Here is a 14837-nt window from a genome sequence, read left to right as displayed (position 1 = left end):
CAAATGGGTACAAAATATTAAAGTAAATGGATGACATTTAAAACATAAGTGTGATTGCTCTTTGTATTGATCCATGACTAAAATTTTTCAGAAAATATATATAAACCAACAACGGTTGATAGTTTTATTGTACATAATCATAGACAATACCTGATCCACCGGAGGTAAGTGTGATAGTCAACCTTCCGCTAGAATCTTGAGCAGAAGAGAACGTCACTCTACTGTTGGTAATGCCAAGAATTTGGTTATTGATGCTAGACGAGACCAGATCCAAGATGTTGTTTGAGCCCAAGGAGTACCGGTGGTTGACGCATTGGCCAGTTTGCTGATCCTTTGGATACGCTTCGACTTCGAACCAGGTACCTTGGAACTGGAGCGGTTTGTAAATTAATTTTATGCAATTCAAATCAAAAGTTATTTTTTAAATCGATATTATTTTATAAATTAAACTTACAGCTGTCATGTTAAAGTTGGGAATAGCTTGTATGTTCGCATCGCACTGGCCCGGGAATACAACTGGTACTCCTGGCTGAGGTTCTGGGTAGTAGAAACAACCTTGTCTGCTTTGATCTTTCATGTTATAATATCGGTTGTCGAGCACTGGGACGGTGTTTATGACATTGTTGATAGCTGTTTCTGCACTCGGTGACAAGGTTTTTGATCGACTTAGCTTCCAAGACCAAACTGAAACGATGTGAAATATTTATGTTCATTAAATGATGTGTTGGATGAAATACAAAGCAATCGCCAAACGTATTTTATCATCAAATTACACTGATACGTGATAGAATAAGCGAAGATCTTTCTTTTAAGACGAGAGGCTTTTGGTCGCCATTGAACATTACAGAATGTTACTTTTTTAATTTATGTTTTGTTTCGTAAAACAAAACATAAATAAACTTATTATTAATTTATGTTTTGCGTTTAGTTTCAAGCATAAAGTGTACATATCGATCGAAATGTTCTTCGGAATAATCATTTCAAAATTATTTAAATGAATACATGAAGGTGTATATATGTATATTGAGTGATTATGAAAAAATATCTTACCTTGACGGTATTCCTCGTTTAAGTTAACGCAGCTGTATACAAGAGCATACGATATGTAATCCGTTGTAAGCACCCAATACGGAGTTTCTGTTTGTACTAAAAATAAAAAATATATTTTCTCAACAATTAATAAAACTAATGATTATTACAGATAGATACAAGACAGTATATATATAGTTAAGATCTTAAATTCTCAACTTCACATACAGAAATCGACTTTTTTAATAATAAAGAAGTATTCTTACGGTTACTGCCAGCAATAGGGAAGCTAACTATGAGCTTAGCACTTCCATCCGTTGTCGCAAGTCTGGCAGATCCTCTCATAGTGTCAAGTCTTTCATTTATAACTTGAGTATTGAACACATCAACGGTACCGTCAGTCAACGTATAAAAGGCATTGTTGCAAGTGCCTTCTTGGAATCTCGTTGGATAAGATGCAATGTCATGCCATAAATTCATATACTAAAAGATTAAAAGGCTAGATAGGATCTATGTACAAAATTGATCAATACGAAAAGAGATTTTACAAAAGAGAAAGATACAGAATAGCTTCTATAAGATTTATCAGAAGAATAAGAAATTGTTACAAAACATATTGGTGATTTTAAATTAGTTTTGTGTACTTACTCTTACGGCGTCGAAGTTCGTAACAGCATTGATATTGGGGTCACATTGACCACGGAAAATGACTGGTGTGTTGGGGCCAGCGATGGGATAATAGAAACAGTCGTTATCGGTATGACTTATTGCTGTATAGTATCGGTTGTTCAGGACTTCGATGGTGTTTATAACGCGATTCATATTCTGAATTGCTGTTGGAGTTAATTCTCTCGTACGGCTTAACTTCCAGCTCCATACTGAAAAGATTAACGTTTGTGATGTAAACATCTATGATAATTTCTTTTTCGTTTCAAATGATATTTTGAATTAGTATATTGACTATCGAAAAATATCATGTAAATTGACTATATAAAGATATTTTGATGCTAATTTAGCTGATAAGCTTTAGATGTGTTAAATAATTGAAAATTACCTCTTCTTTGTTGATTGTTGATATTTTGGCAGCTGTATACCAGAGAGTACGATGTATAGTCAGTATCAAGGATCCAATACTCGCTCGGTCCAGCAGCTACAGATGGTTAATACATAATAATTATATATTACGAATTTAAGAAAATATAATTTTATGAAATTCATACTAACAAAAATTTGATTGATACTAAAAAAATGTAATGAAGTAACTTTATTTGCTTCATTTAATTTTAATTTTTTTCCGGTATGAATAAACTTTTTGTCAATGACAAGAGACGAAAATTCGAAAGATGTTTACGAACCACTAGATGCTTATTTGTTAAAAATACATAATAGACTTTAATACCATCAGGGAATGTGACGATGAGCTTTCCGGTGTTGGCGTTGGCAGCCAGAACTGCTGTACCGTTGATGGTATACAAGGCCTGATTTATAACTTGCGTATTGTAAACCAGCACAGATCCGTCCGTTGATAAGGTATATGTCGCGTCATTGCATGTTCCACTTTGGAAGTCGCTCGCGTAGCTTTCGATGAGGCGCCAACGTCCGAGATACTAAGCATAGGAATAATCGTTTTATTGGAAGTATTGGTATAATTAATTACCAAACATACGTAAATTAATAGGAATTCAACATTACACAGGCACTGACTTATGTATTACGAATATATTGTCAAGTTCCTTTATATATTTGATTCCCTTTCGTTATCAAGAGAGATTTTCTATTAGTTATTTCAATGATTATTTTTCTTGGCTTATTAAGAAGATTATTAGTAATATTGATATTAAATAATTATAAGGAATTTATAGGTTGAATTTTTCATATTAAATAATATTTCATTCTGAATCAGTGGTATATTTTTTAAAAACAAGTAATAAAAACGTGTAATGATTGGAGAATATATTTTAATTAAAGAATAAGAATTATGATACCTTGAAATTGAGATTTTGAAAGTAAAAATATTTTTATTTAAACCATAGAACTATGCTTGTAATAGAAGTGGCATATAATATTCCGTTTCGGTTCAAAATACTTACGGCAGCTGCATTAAAGTTTTGCACGACTTGAATATTTTGATCACATTGGCCATTTAATATCACAGGTTCACCCGGAGGTAATACTGGTAAATAGAAGCAGGCAGTGTCTGATTGGTCAACAGCTTCGTAATATATTTCATCCAGAACGGTTACTCTCGAAATAGCAGTGTTTATTGCAGCGTTTGATGCTGGTGATAATTGCTTGGTTCTACTGAGTTTCCAGCTGTAAACTAGATTTTTACAAACATCTATAAATATTTATATTTTACTAGCTACCCGACCCCGCTTCTCACGGGTAGAATAGGGATATACATACAACGTTTATATTTAAGACGTATATATAAAGAAGAATTTCTTGTAATTTTTGAGCTAGGAACCATTGTGTTCATACATAGAAGAATTCACCAAATTATCATTACAATCGGGTTAATGGTTTATGAGCGCATTGAGGACAAACATACAAATATTTTTATTTATATATATAAACAGAAGATTCAAATTATGTTTCGAATGTATTGTTTTTCTATTTTTCGTTACTTTTACGTAATATTACATATGTATGATATAATGTTTCTTAATAAGAATTAAATATTACCTGCTCTAAAATCTTGATTAACATTAACGCAGCTATAAGCTAAAGCGTAATTTGTATAATCGGTGTCCAAGATCCAGTATGGAATGATTACATCTGAAACAATTTAAAAAAAGTTAACATCGTCAAATTCAAATTAAGAATTTTATATTTCGTTCATACAACAAGCAGTTCAGTGCAAGGCTCTATGTTAAGGCATCGTGTTTGTATCATAGTCGGCAACATTTACTGGTGGTAGAGCTTTGTGCAAGCTCGTCTGGGTAGGTACCACCCTCTCATCAGATTGTCAAATCCGGACACCTATGAATGTTCTTTATTTATGTTTATAATAACATTGAACGAGGTTGAAGAACAACATCGTAAAGAAATGGTGGATTAAAACTCAACTCACAATGGAAAAATCTTCAAACCTTCTTTTAAACAGGAGGTTTTTGTGTAATAGTGGATTTTTTATTGGTTTCTTCAATATGTACTTACCTTGATTATTTACTCTGATGGTAATTGTCATTTTGGCGCTACCATCAGTACCAGCGAGGCGCACGTTGCTGTTGGTGACTTGTAAGAATTGATCGTTGACACTAGACGTAATGAGGCTGAAGCCATTATTACTGGATGTGGTGAAAGCATGAGAAATGCAGTGTCCCGGCTGCTGTTCCTTGGGATAGGCTTGAATTTCGTACCACGTTCCTTGGAACTAAAAAATAAATAAATCATTAATTCATATTATCCCAAAAATTATTGTTCTCCCGGCATCTTTGTTTAGATAATCGTTTTTTTCTATATATTGTTGTAATTGGACAAAATAAATCTCTTTGTAACAAGTGTTAGACGTTTAATTTTTTAAGCTTTTATTTGTTTTTTATATATTATTATTAAATCTCTAAAGACTAAGCGTGCGTAATTGCTATTTTTTTATGTTTTGTCGCCTCGACGGTTGGTTCCTAGGGGGCTCTCGGGGTAAACAGAAGCCGCAATGACGCTTACTATGGGGGAGATGGTGGGCATAGCATAAATGCCTCTATTAATTGCATTACCTGTTGCAAATTGAAGCTACTCGTAACTTGAACATTATCCTCGCATTGTCCAGGGAACACAACAGGCATACCAGGCTGAGGTTCAGGGAAGTAGAAGCAGCCAGAGCTACTCTGGTCATTTTGATTATAATACCGTTGGTCCAATACAGGTATTGTTGATATAATATTATTTATTGTTGTGTTACCATTGCTAGACATTTGCTTTGTTCTGCTTAATTTCCAACTCGTAACTAAAACATTTTAAAAAAATTTATATATTTAATAATCCAATTAATTAAGAATCAATAAATAAATCATTCTGAGGCTGTATGAAGACATAATCATTGGCATTTTATATTAAAAAAAAACAAAAGTTACATAATATAATATTAGTATTTCCTAGTCATTGGTTCAAATTGCCAGTCGACTAACGATTTTATATCGATATTATAAAACAATTCTGTTACCTCGTTTTTCATCATTATTTATGTTAGTGCAACTATATACTAAAGCGTAGGATGTGTAGTCTGTATCTAGCACCCAGTAGTCGGTCGAAGTAGTCACTGTGGGAAATAAAACATATATTAAGATTAAATTTTTTTTATAGTATAGAAAGGAGGACGAGCATATGGGCCACCAGATGGTAAGTGGTCACCAACGCCCATAGACATTGGCATTGTAAGAAATGTTTATCCTCGCCCACATCACCAATGCGCCACCAACTTTGAGATCTTAGATGTTATGTCCTTCGTGCCTGTATTTACACTGGCTCACTCATCCTTCAAGCCGGAACACAACAATACCAAGTACTGCTGTTTTGCGGAAGAATGTCTGATGAGTGGGTGGTACCTACCCAGACGAGCTTGCACAAAGTACTACCACCAGTATATTACAATACATCAGTATAATACAATGTATTACATAATTTATTTCACAGACAGTATGTTAAGCGTAACAGTATTTAATCAACCTATGCTAAAATTGTAAGAACTTATTTTGGGCAAAGATCTTTTCTCCTAATTTCAAACAAAGGGATCATAGATGTTAAAGGATTCATGTCGTTTACACTTTTGAAAGTACAAACAATTTATAACTTTTACATAATGGATGGATCAGAAAATGATCAGTAAATTGAGCACCCAGACTAAAGAAATACATATACTTACATTCAGTGCCAGCAATAGGGAAGCTGACAATCAGCTTAGCGGATCCGTCAGTCGAGGCGAGTGTTGCGACACCATTGATTGTGTCCAGCCTTTGGTTGATCACTTGAGTGTTGAAGACGTCAACGGTGCTGCCGTTCAACGTGTATAGCGCGTTGTTGCAAGTACCGGGTTGGAATGCTGATGGGTAAGATTCAATGTTGTGCCAGAGACCCATGTACTGTAAATAAATAAATAAATATGTATATTTTTAAGTAAACCATATGACACTGATGTTAATTCATCTTCGTTCATAAACATTTGCACTGTAAGATATATAAGTTATTTATTATATCACCAAAAAGCCGTTCATTATCCAAGAATCCAAGTTTTTACGTCTGTTGTTATGTTTAAATCTAATTCCTAGATTTGTCGACAAGGTGATTCTCAAGAGAGTCTACCAACATTATACTGTGGATTGTATAATGTCCCGCGTAGTTGGTTAGACAGTATACTCTGTATACCTTTATTTTCTTAATGCGATGGGACTGAAAGTGCGTCACGACTAGAAAGAGCTCAGGTGCAGAACCAACGACCTTTTCTTTAACGAAGATTACAGTGCTTTCCAAGGCATGGAAATGTAAAAAAAAAACTGACTTATGAAGACAACTAGTCGCGAACAAAAAGTATACACAAATAATTTCTCATACCTAATACCCACCACCCTTAAAACGCAGAGGTTTGTCAAAATTTGGACAATTGTTAAATATGATTAATACATAGCTAACAAATTTATATTTGATAAACATATATATTCATTTAATAAAAGCTGTCTCATTCTAACCGTGACGAATGAATCGATTATTAAATAGTGCCAAGTTCACTCACCCTAACGGGATCAAACGCAGGCATAGCACGGACGCTGTCATCGCACTGACCGCGGAATATCACTGGCCTGTTCGCTGCTGGTTCAGGGTAGAAGAAGCAGCCAGAGTTGCTGTGATCAGCTTTGATGAGGTAACGATTGTTCAGGTCTAGTTCCGATCTTATTACTCGGTTCACAGCGAGTTCAGCAGCCGGTGTCAGCTCCTTGGAGCGACTCAGCACCCACGAGTTTACTATTATGAAAAAGAAAATTACATCATGATTAGCCAAGATCACGTTAGTACTTATAATTACTTGTAAATATTAGTCACTGATTTCTTTATAGTATATTATTATATTTGTTTGCATATCTCTCATGAAAAATACGAGGTGTTACCTCGTCTTACCTTTCCTACTTTTTTTTTAAATAGAAATGTATTTAAGAGCATTGAGACAAAATTATCAAATAAATTTAAAAATAAATATTCATCGTATTTATTAATATACGTACCTCTTCTTTGATTGTTCGCAAGGTTAGTGCAAGTGTAAGAAACTGCGTAGCTCTCGTAGTCGGTCGCTAGTATCCATAGTGGATTATCCACGAATACTACAAAATAAATAGAAAATAAATTATTCTATTTGGATTTCTGCTAAATACGAATAATGAATATGCTTGATCAAAAATCTAAATTAAAATAAAGTACACTTTATTTAAAAAGGCAAAAGCATTTCGTCATCATCAAATCAAAGTAGGCTTTTACAAGCACTTTTGAACCTTCATTGTACAGAATTATATAAAATGTAAATATAGATATTCTTAATATAGATTTTAGAAGGACCGGCAAGTAACTCAGTAGTTACTGTTTTCTAAAGTTTCAAATTCAAAGTTATATCAATCAAATACAATTTAATGTATATATACGATATATAAAAAGCTTGAAAGTCTTTTTATTCATGTGTGTAATCTTGTGTTTAATAATATGCTTTATTTGTTTTTTTTTTAAACAAATTTAACCTTACCTGGTGAAGAATGTATTAACTTTGTGGTGTGGGAAACGTGGCATTATAAGCTTCGGAAAAATCTACTAATCTATAATGATTACGACAAGTTTCCGATTTAATTCCAATCCAACTTTGATATATACATATATTCGAATCGGAACCGAACCGATATGATATTAACATATATCGTTATGTCAAAACCAAAATTTTATGCCATTAGTTGATAGTTAAATTATAGAATAGGAAAACAGATGAATCGCAACAATCGGACAATTCGATTGCGATTAAGTGACAATTAAAGTGATAAAGTAGATTTTTATTTTTATTGAATAGTTAAGCGGACGAGCATATGGGCCACCTGATGCTAAGTGGTCACCAACGCCCATAGACTTTGGCATTGTAAGAAATATTAAGCATCGCTTACATCGCCAATGCGCCACCAACCTTGGGAACTACGATGTTATGTCCCATGTGCCTGTAATTACACTGGCTCACTCACCCATTAATCCGGAATACAACAATACCAAGAACTGCTGTTTTCCAGTAGAATATCTGATGAGTGGATGGTACCTACCCAGACGAACTTGCACAGAGCTCCATCACCAGTAAGTAAGAAGTCTATTCTTACTTACTGGTGGTACCCCTTATCCTTAATATTCAAATTCCCTTATTAATTAAATTCAAAGCAATCACCGGAGATTGGAGCTAAAATTCATTGATATGTATACGGGATAAATATATTTTATATGATTGTCACGTGTATGTGATTCATGAACTATGTTGTTTTTGAAACATGCAAATATCCATCAACCTACAAAAGGATTATTTGGAAATCAAAGATAGACAGTTGAGTTTTATTTATTTATTATATCTATATACGTGTACGATAACGCACACAATCTTCCTCTACCTCAAAACCCAAATTCCTCGTAATGAAAAGTCATTTTTTGACGTCATTCGAAATATTTGAAATGAATCATACTAATATTATAAAGAAGTTAGTTTCTACTGATCCAATTGATATGAAACTTTCACGTTATTATAGTTTAAATTTTCAGGTCGGATATAAAGTGATTTTAAAATATCTTATATTTTTTGCCTAATTTTGCACTCAACAAGCATTCAGAAGTTTAACGCAGATAAGAAAACTTTATCAATACAAAATACCGTGTCAAGTATATTATATAAAAATTGACTTGTTTCATCTGTTGTCAACAGTGATAAGTTATCACAAGAGAAGCCGAGTTGATAAAGTTAGAGAAAGAAGTTAGATTTTTTGATTATATATAATTTAAATAAAAAAATATAATGTGAAATAATTATTAAGCAATTTCCTGATAGTTTTAAAAGAAATACGAAAACATTTTTGCAAAGATTTATTAATTATATATTTGCAAAAATGTTTTCGTATTTCTTCACATTTCATATGAATATAATGCTAGAATCTGAGTTTTTTCATTCTATAAAACTAAATATCTTTCAGGCCATGATGCCAAAGTGCAAAGATAATTTCTAATCCAATATTAAAAAAAAAATAAACTGAATGCGACTAATATAATATGATTTTTTAATAAAAAATATCTAAATATATGTTCATGTAAATCATGCTGATGATTTACTTCGATCGTTAAATCAGGTGATCTCTCAATTGCTTCACTCTCTAAAGTAAACGAGACAGTAATCCAAAACGACCAGTGATAGATTAAGAGTAGGTCTAACTAAGTATTTTCTGCCTTCCAAGGCACTGGAATCTAATGTTTTTATTGAATTATTTTATATTGCTTCCATTTAGCTGTCTTTAGTCTGTCTTTAAGACAGACTATTCAAAAAGTTGACACGCAGCTTAACAGATAATCGACTACTCTCGAATATTAAATCAGATCATTATCACATATGTTGTATCTAGGCTTTGATCACGACAATCCCACGCAAAGACCATCGTCTTATCAACCGATTTATATATTTTTTATTACGAAATTATGACTCGGGTAACATATAACATATTTTTATGTCGTCATTGGAATTATTTGATAAAAAGTTTATAAGGCAAACTATAAACTATCATTGGGATTACATTTATAAATATAATTTCCCCATCGTTTTGTTCTCCTTAAACTTTTATTTTCCGGAGTTAAGCAAAGGACTTGAAGAATTTATTTCGACGGACGCTTTAAAGCCTTCATTCAAATTTAACACCATTTATTCAATTAAAAATAGCTATAAATGGCTTGGCATTGATGGCATCTATAGGACTGTGTCTGGTGTGAAAATTTAGACGTCTTAGTATCTAATTAGAATATCTTAGTATTATTTACCCATCCAACCAATCGTAATCATAGTTAAATACTATGCTAATTTTATGTTAATCAATCAATGTAATTTTTTTTATAATTTATTTAATTTTTAAGCCAATTTATCTTATTCCAAGCGCACAAATAATTTAACCACTATAAAATGATGTTTTTTAATAAGTATTATTTTCTGAAATATGCCTATTTTTACCTCCAGGTGTTACTTCTAATGTGACCATAAGCCTCGCGCTATTGTCCGTGCTGTTCAGCTTTGCAGTTCCAAGTATAGTTTCCAAGTTTTGGTTGACGACCTGACTGTTTACAACGTTCACGATGTCACCAGAGAGTGTATATTCCGCCCTATTGCAAGTCCCGAGTGCGTTTGTCGTGTAGTAACTTGAAACTTGGTGCCATACTCCAGTAAACTGCAACAATATTATAAATATTAACAATTGCTAAGGTTCTAAATAGCAAGAGACGGCGACTAGCTTACCAAATATACAATCAATCGATTTATGTGTTTATAATCAAGTTTACTACAAGAGACAATAGTCACCAAATATACATATACCTCTGTGCACCATCTATAATTATTATTTTTTAATTTGATAACACGCTCTGGAATTCATTATGAGGAGATGTTCGGCCAGCCATAGGATACGTACAAGTGGGTCCAATAATCGTCTTACCCGTGAAACGTTGAAGTTCTGGACCACAGCCATATTGGTGTTACATTGTCCCGGAAATATGATAGGTTGTCCTGGAGGTATGTCGGATAGAGTGGTACATGCGGTTTCTGAATGATCAACGTCAACCAAATCCTCTGTTGTGATACCCACAACTGTGATTAGGGTTTGGTTCATCAGACCCTCCATCATATCGGTAGGGAAGGAGGTTTGTCTTCCAAGTTGCCATATGAATACTAAAAGAGAATAACGTATTTTATTATCAAATTATTGAATGTAACAAAATTTGTTTATGTAAGAATATTAAGTAAAAAGTAATTCATATTATATTAAATAATAAATCAATATTCAAAATTAAAGTTTTTTCGTGTTGTTATTCGGGCTTAAGATATGTAAAGTAGACTTCTTTCTTGGGGTCGAAGCTTGTTTCATACCAAATTTCATTAAAAATAGGTTAGTGGTTTAGCCATGAAAGCGTAACAGACATACAGAGTTATTTTCGAATTTATAATATTGGTGTATATTTACATATTTCAAACTTTTTTGACACTTAAGCTTGTCAATGGCAAACAAAAAACAAAAGACAATCAGAGAAGAATAAGTACGGAACTATTTCGTCTTTGCTAAATATTGTTAATCTCGTAAATACAGACTTATATAATACTCGTACATACCATTCCTTTGATTTGGTCCTTGATTCACGCATGAGTATGCAAGTGCGAAGTTTTGGTAATCTGTCCTAAGGATCCAAAAATCGAAGGCTGCGAAAAATATTGTCAGATTGGTATTATTAAGATGAAATCGTTAGTGCAGGAGTTCATTTATTACAGAACCGGGACTAGATGGACCGGATCTTGATACACTGAACTAAATTTGTATTAAATGGAACTTCTTTGTATAGTAGTTCATGTGGTAAATAAATATATATATAATATATTTATTCGGGGCTGTTTGAATATACAAGTATGTATATTTTTTTAATCACCGTTTAATTGTTTTACTTGACAATCAAATTTAACGGGAATCGACTGTAGTTTCTTTGATTTTGCTTTATTTTTTTTACATTGACATGTGTTTTTGTAGTAGCAATAACTTAATAAGATTCCTTGGAATACGCTTCTCTTTCTTTCGTATTCAAATGTTTAATTCGTATTTATGTTACATCTCGGCAGTGAAGGTAATATTGTGGAGGAATCTGCATATACCAAATTCTGCCTCGTGTGTATCCACTGATCTGTATAAAACAGCGTGTTGGAATAAGAACTAGACATTCTCATCGAGAAAAGAAGTGAAACCCAGCAGTGACAACAATAAGCTGTTATTTTAGTATTTTTGTAATTTGAATACTTACATTCGGAATCAGCTGTAAAAGTAAATTTCGCAGTTCCATCTTGCACACTAGCATTGCCTCTCAGTTCTTCTAGAAAGTTCTCGTTGACAACTCTGTTGTGGACGTCTAAGGCGTTGTTGTTTTGCGTGATATTTAAAGACGCGCAGTCTGCTTTGAATATTGGATTTGCAGCTCTTCTTACAACGTACCAATTTCCCAGGAACTGTAGAAGAAATAGGGGTTAATTTTTATTTGTAAAATGTATGTGGCAAATGTGTCACCAGGTAAGTGGTCTCCACTGCCCCTTTACATTGGCATTGTAAGAAATATTAATCATTCCTTACATTGCCAATGCATATCCAACTTTGGGAACTAAGATATTATGTCATTTTGTCTTTAAATTAACTAACTGACTAAATCACTCTTAAACCGTAACACAACAATACTAAGTATTAATGTTTAGCGGTAGAATAAGTGATGCGCGGGTGGTATCTATCCAGACGGGGTTATAATACTTTTAAAGCAAAAGGTCGTATGTTACAGAATTCTTTGAATTTATGAAAACACCTTAAGAACTACATTATTACCATGGAAACAATAGTGGCTAAAATAATATAATATATGAATCTATTGAAATCTTCGATTGGTTTTTTTTTTCGTTATTTCTTTTAATGGAATAATTTTATGTTTTGTATCTTAATTTTTTTATAGAAATTTCACATCGTCAGACTCGTTTATGGTCTAATTATTTTGTTTATTTTAATTAAAATGATATTTTCGCTTTATTATTTTTTTAAAGTATAGTGATTCATTATAAAAACCCTATCAAAACTATAATCCATTAATTTCGATTAACGTGATCTTTTTAATTAGGCACGTATTCTGAATTTATCTTATCAATCGCAAATATTTTGATATTAGTTCCTAAGAAATATTTCATAATAATTAACGAAGATCAAGTACTTGGTAGGGATCATTCGTCAATCAATCGAAATACATTTTTTTTGCGAACATATTTGAATGTTTTTGTATTTGCGTCTAATAACATATTAATATATATATATATTGTTTATGTAAATATGCTTTTATTTTATAGGATTTTTAATGTAAGCCCATCGGTTCGGAATGTAGATTCTATCGAGAAGAACCGGAAAAGAAACTCAATAGATACTCTTTTTTACACGACTGCCTAAAAAGGGAATGTAATGTGATCAGGGTTCACGTATGTATGTATGTTAGTTTCTTTGTTCTACCATAACTTTCAAATGTCTGAACAGATTTGGACGTATGTCATATCATTGGTATCCTAATATCATCCCGAGTGACACTCTCTATAAATTCACACATTCATTCATTCGGCTTTTATTTTTTATTTTTCGGTAGTTAATTTGTGTATTTTTCAATACATAGTCAACAATATTTATACAAAAAAATTTATACGTCCTGTATGGAAATCAATCAATACGAATTATAACCTTTATTATGATTAAAATTTATTGTATTGTGTTATAAATTCTTGTTAATTAATCATTTTTAGCATAAGTATTTATTGATATGTTATGTTATAGATATCAAAATAGCGTATCACCGTAAGTCGATTTTGAACATTTTTCGAGTGGGAGAAGTGTTTTAGAATACATTGACATTGAAATCAATGGAATGCCTACTTCACACATATGTTTTTACGATTTCATGATATAGATAAGTAAATAATGTGAATATATAAGGCCTAACGCCGTTTTATTGTTATATGCGTGTAATATTATCAGTATGTACAGTTATATATTTTATAAACGTATTTAACAGTACCGAACTGCCTATCTTATCGCTTGCTGATAAACCTCTTTTTTGTATACCGTAATATAGTAACGAAGTTCTATTGTCGACGTTATGGTAGATATTTTTCAACAAAACTTTATCAAGAAAGTATGCTAAATATCAAATTATTTTAAATAAATACCATTTTAAAGAAAAATACTCGAATAAAATAAAGTTGCTTTTATAATTAACTGAAAATATTGCTCTTTGCGATGTAATGGTAAATTAGACACGACCGAAAAGAGTTCACGTGCAGGACCCACGGCCTCACGTGCTTTCGAGGCACGGGAGTGAATACACTTCCAGCGTTCGTGGTACTGACAATTTTCGACAGAATATCTCAATACCTTTATATCAGCCCGACCTGAGATTTGAACCCAGGATCTCGGGATCTGAGGTCTTATATCTAGCCACTAGACTAACGACACCGACTGTTTTATTATTAAGCCGTCCGTTGGTTGGTTGGTTCCATAAATAGAACGGATCAGGAACGCAACAGGGCGGTAAGTTTAATTGAAGAAAATAATTAATTTACATTACGGTGAAATTGTTCTGCGGACTGAGGGTAAATATTTTATCATCGGCGAAGAAATCACCAACAACTTAACTAATTAATTTGCAATTCAACAATTTAAGCTTTTATTTAAAGTTAGGAGGATTGACAAATGGGTCACGTATTGGTAGATGGTAAAATTTTAACCATTATTTTATCGTCAATACGACTTCAATTGTGGGATCTGGCCACATTTTCTTAGTAAATTGTAAAAAAGAGCACTTGCCTACTGGTCTTAGCCCGTCCGGGTACGGGTTCCTAAGTTTTCTCTATAAACCGGGCATAGCTGTGGCTACCAGCTCATTTCTTATGACCAGGGTCTCTCAGGCCTAGAGATGGTCGTATATATGTTTTCGTCCGGGAACCGTATTTTACGATTTAGCTGATCGTTATGAATATAAATGCGAAAGTTAGTGTTTTTATTTAA

At 32.7% G+C, this 14837-nt stretch overlaps 1 protein-coding gene across 1 annotated transcript in view; it reads right to left on the bottom strand.

The window, feature by feature from the left end:
* Nucleotides 1-14837, bottom strand: part of LOC126776158 (uncharacterized) — a 42246-nt gene that overhangs the window by 20470 nt on the left and 6939 nt on the right. The window contains 20 exon segments of the mRNA XM_050498457.1: nucleotides 151-370; nucleotides 455-684; nucleotides 1051-1146; nucleotides 1296-1512; nucleotides 1678-1907; nucleotides 2084-2179; nucleotides 2429-2636; nucleotides 3120-3349; nucleotides 3715-3807; nucleotides 4189-4405; nucleotides 4746-4975; nucleotides 5192-5287; nucleotides 5891-6107; nucleotides 6755-6984; nucleotides 7242-7337; nucleotides 10235-10448; nucleotides 10713-10945; nucleotides 11384-11470; nucleotides 12057-12084; nucleotides 12086-12262. Coding sequence (XP_050354414.1) covers nucleotides 151-370; nucleotides 455-684; nucleotides 1051-1146; nucleotides 1296-1512; nucleotides 1678-1907; nucleotides 2084-2179; nucleotides 2429-2636; nucleotides 3120-3349; nucleotides 3715-3807; nucleotides 4189-4405; nucleotides 4746-4975; nucleotides 5192-5287; nucleotides 5891-6107; nucleotides 6755-6984; nucleotides 7242-7337; nucleotides 10235-10448; nucleotides 10713-10945; nucleotides 11384-11470; nucleotides 12057-12084; nucleotides 12086-12262 — 3445 coding nt within the window.

The sequence above is a fragment of the Nymphalis io genome, chromosome 19 (assembly GCF_905147045.1).
Source record: "Nymphalis io chromosome 19, ilAglIoxx1.1, whole genome shotgun sequence".
NCBI lineage: Eukaryota > Metazoa > Arthropoda > Insecta > Lepidoptera > Nymphalidae > Nymphalis > Nymphalis io.
This window is presented reverse-complemented; position numbering and strand designations above follow the sequence as displayed.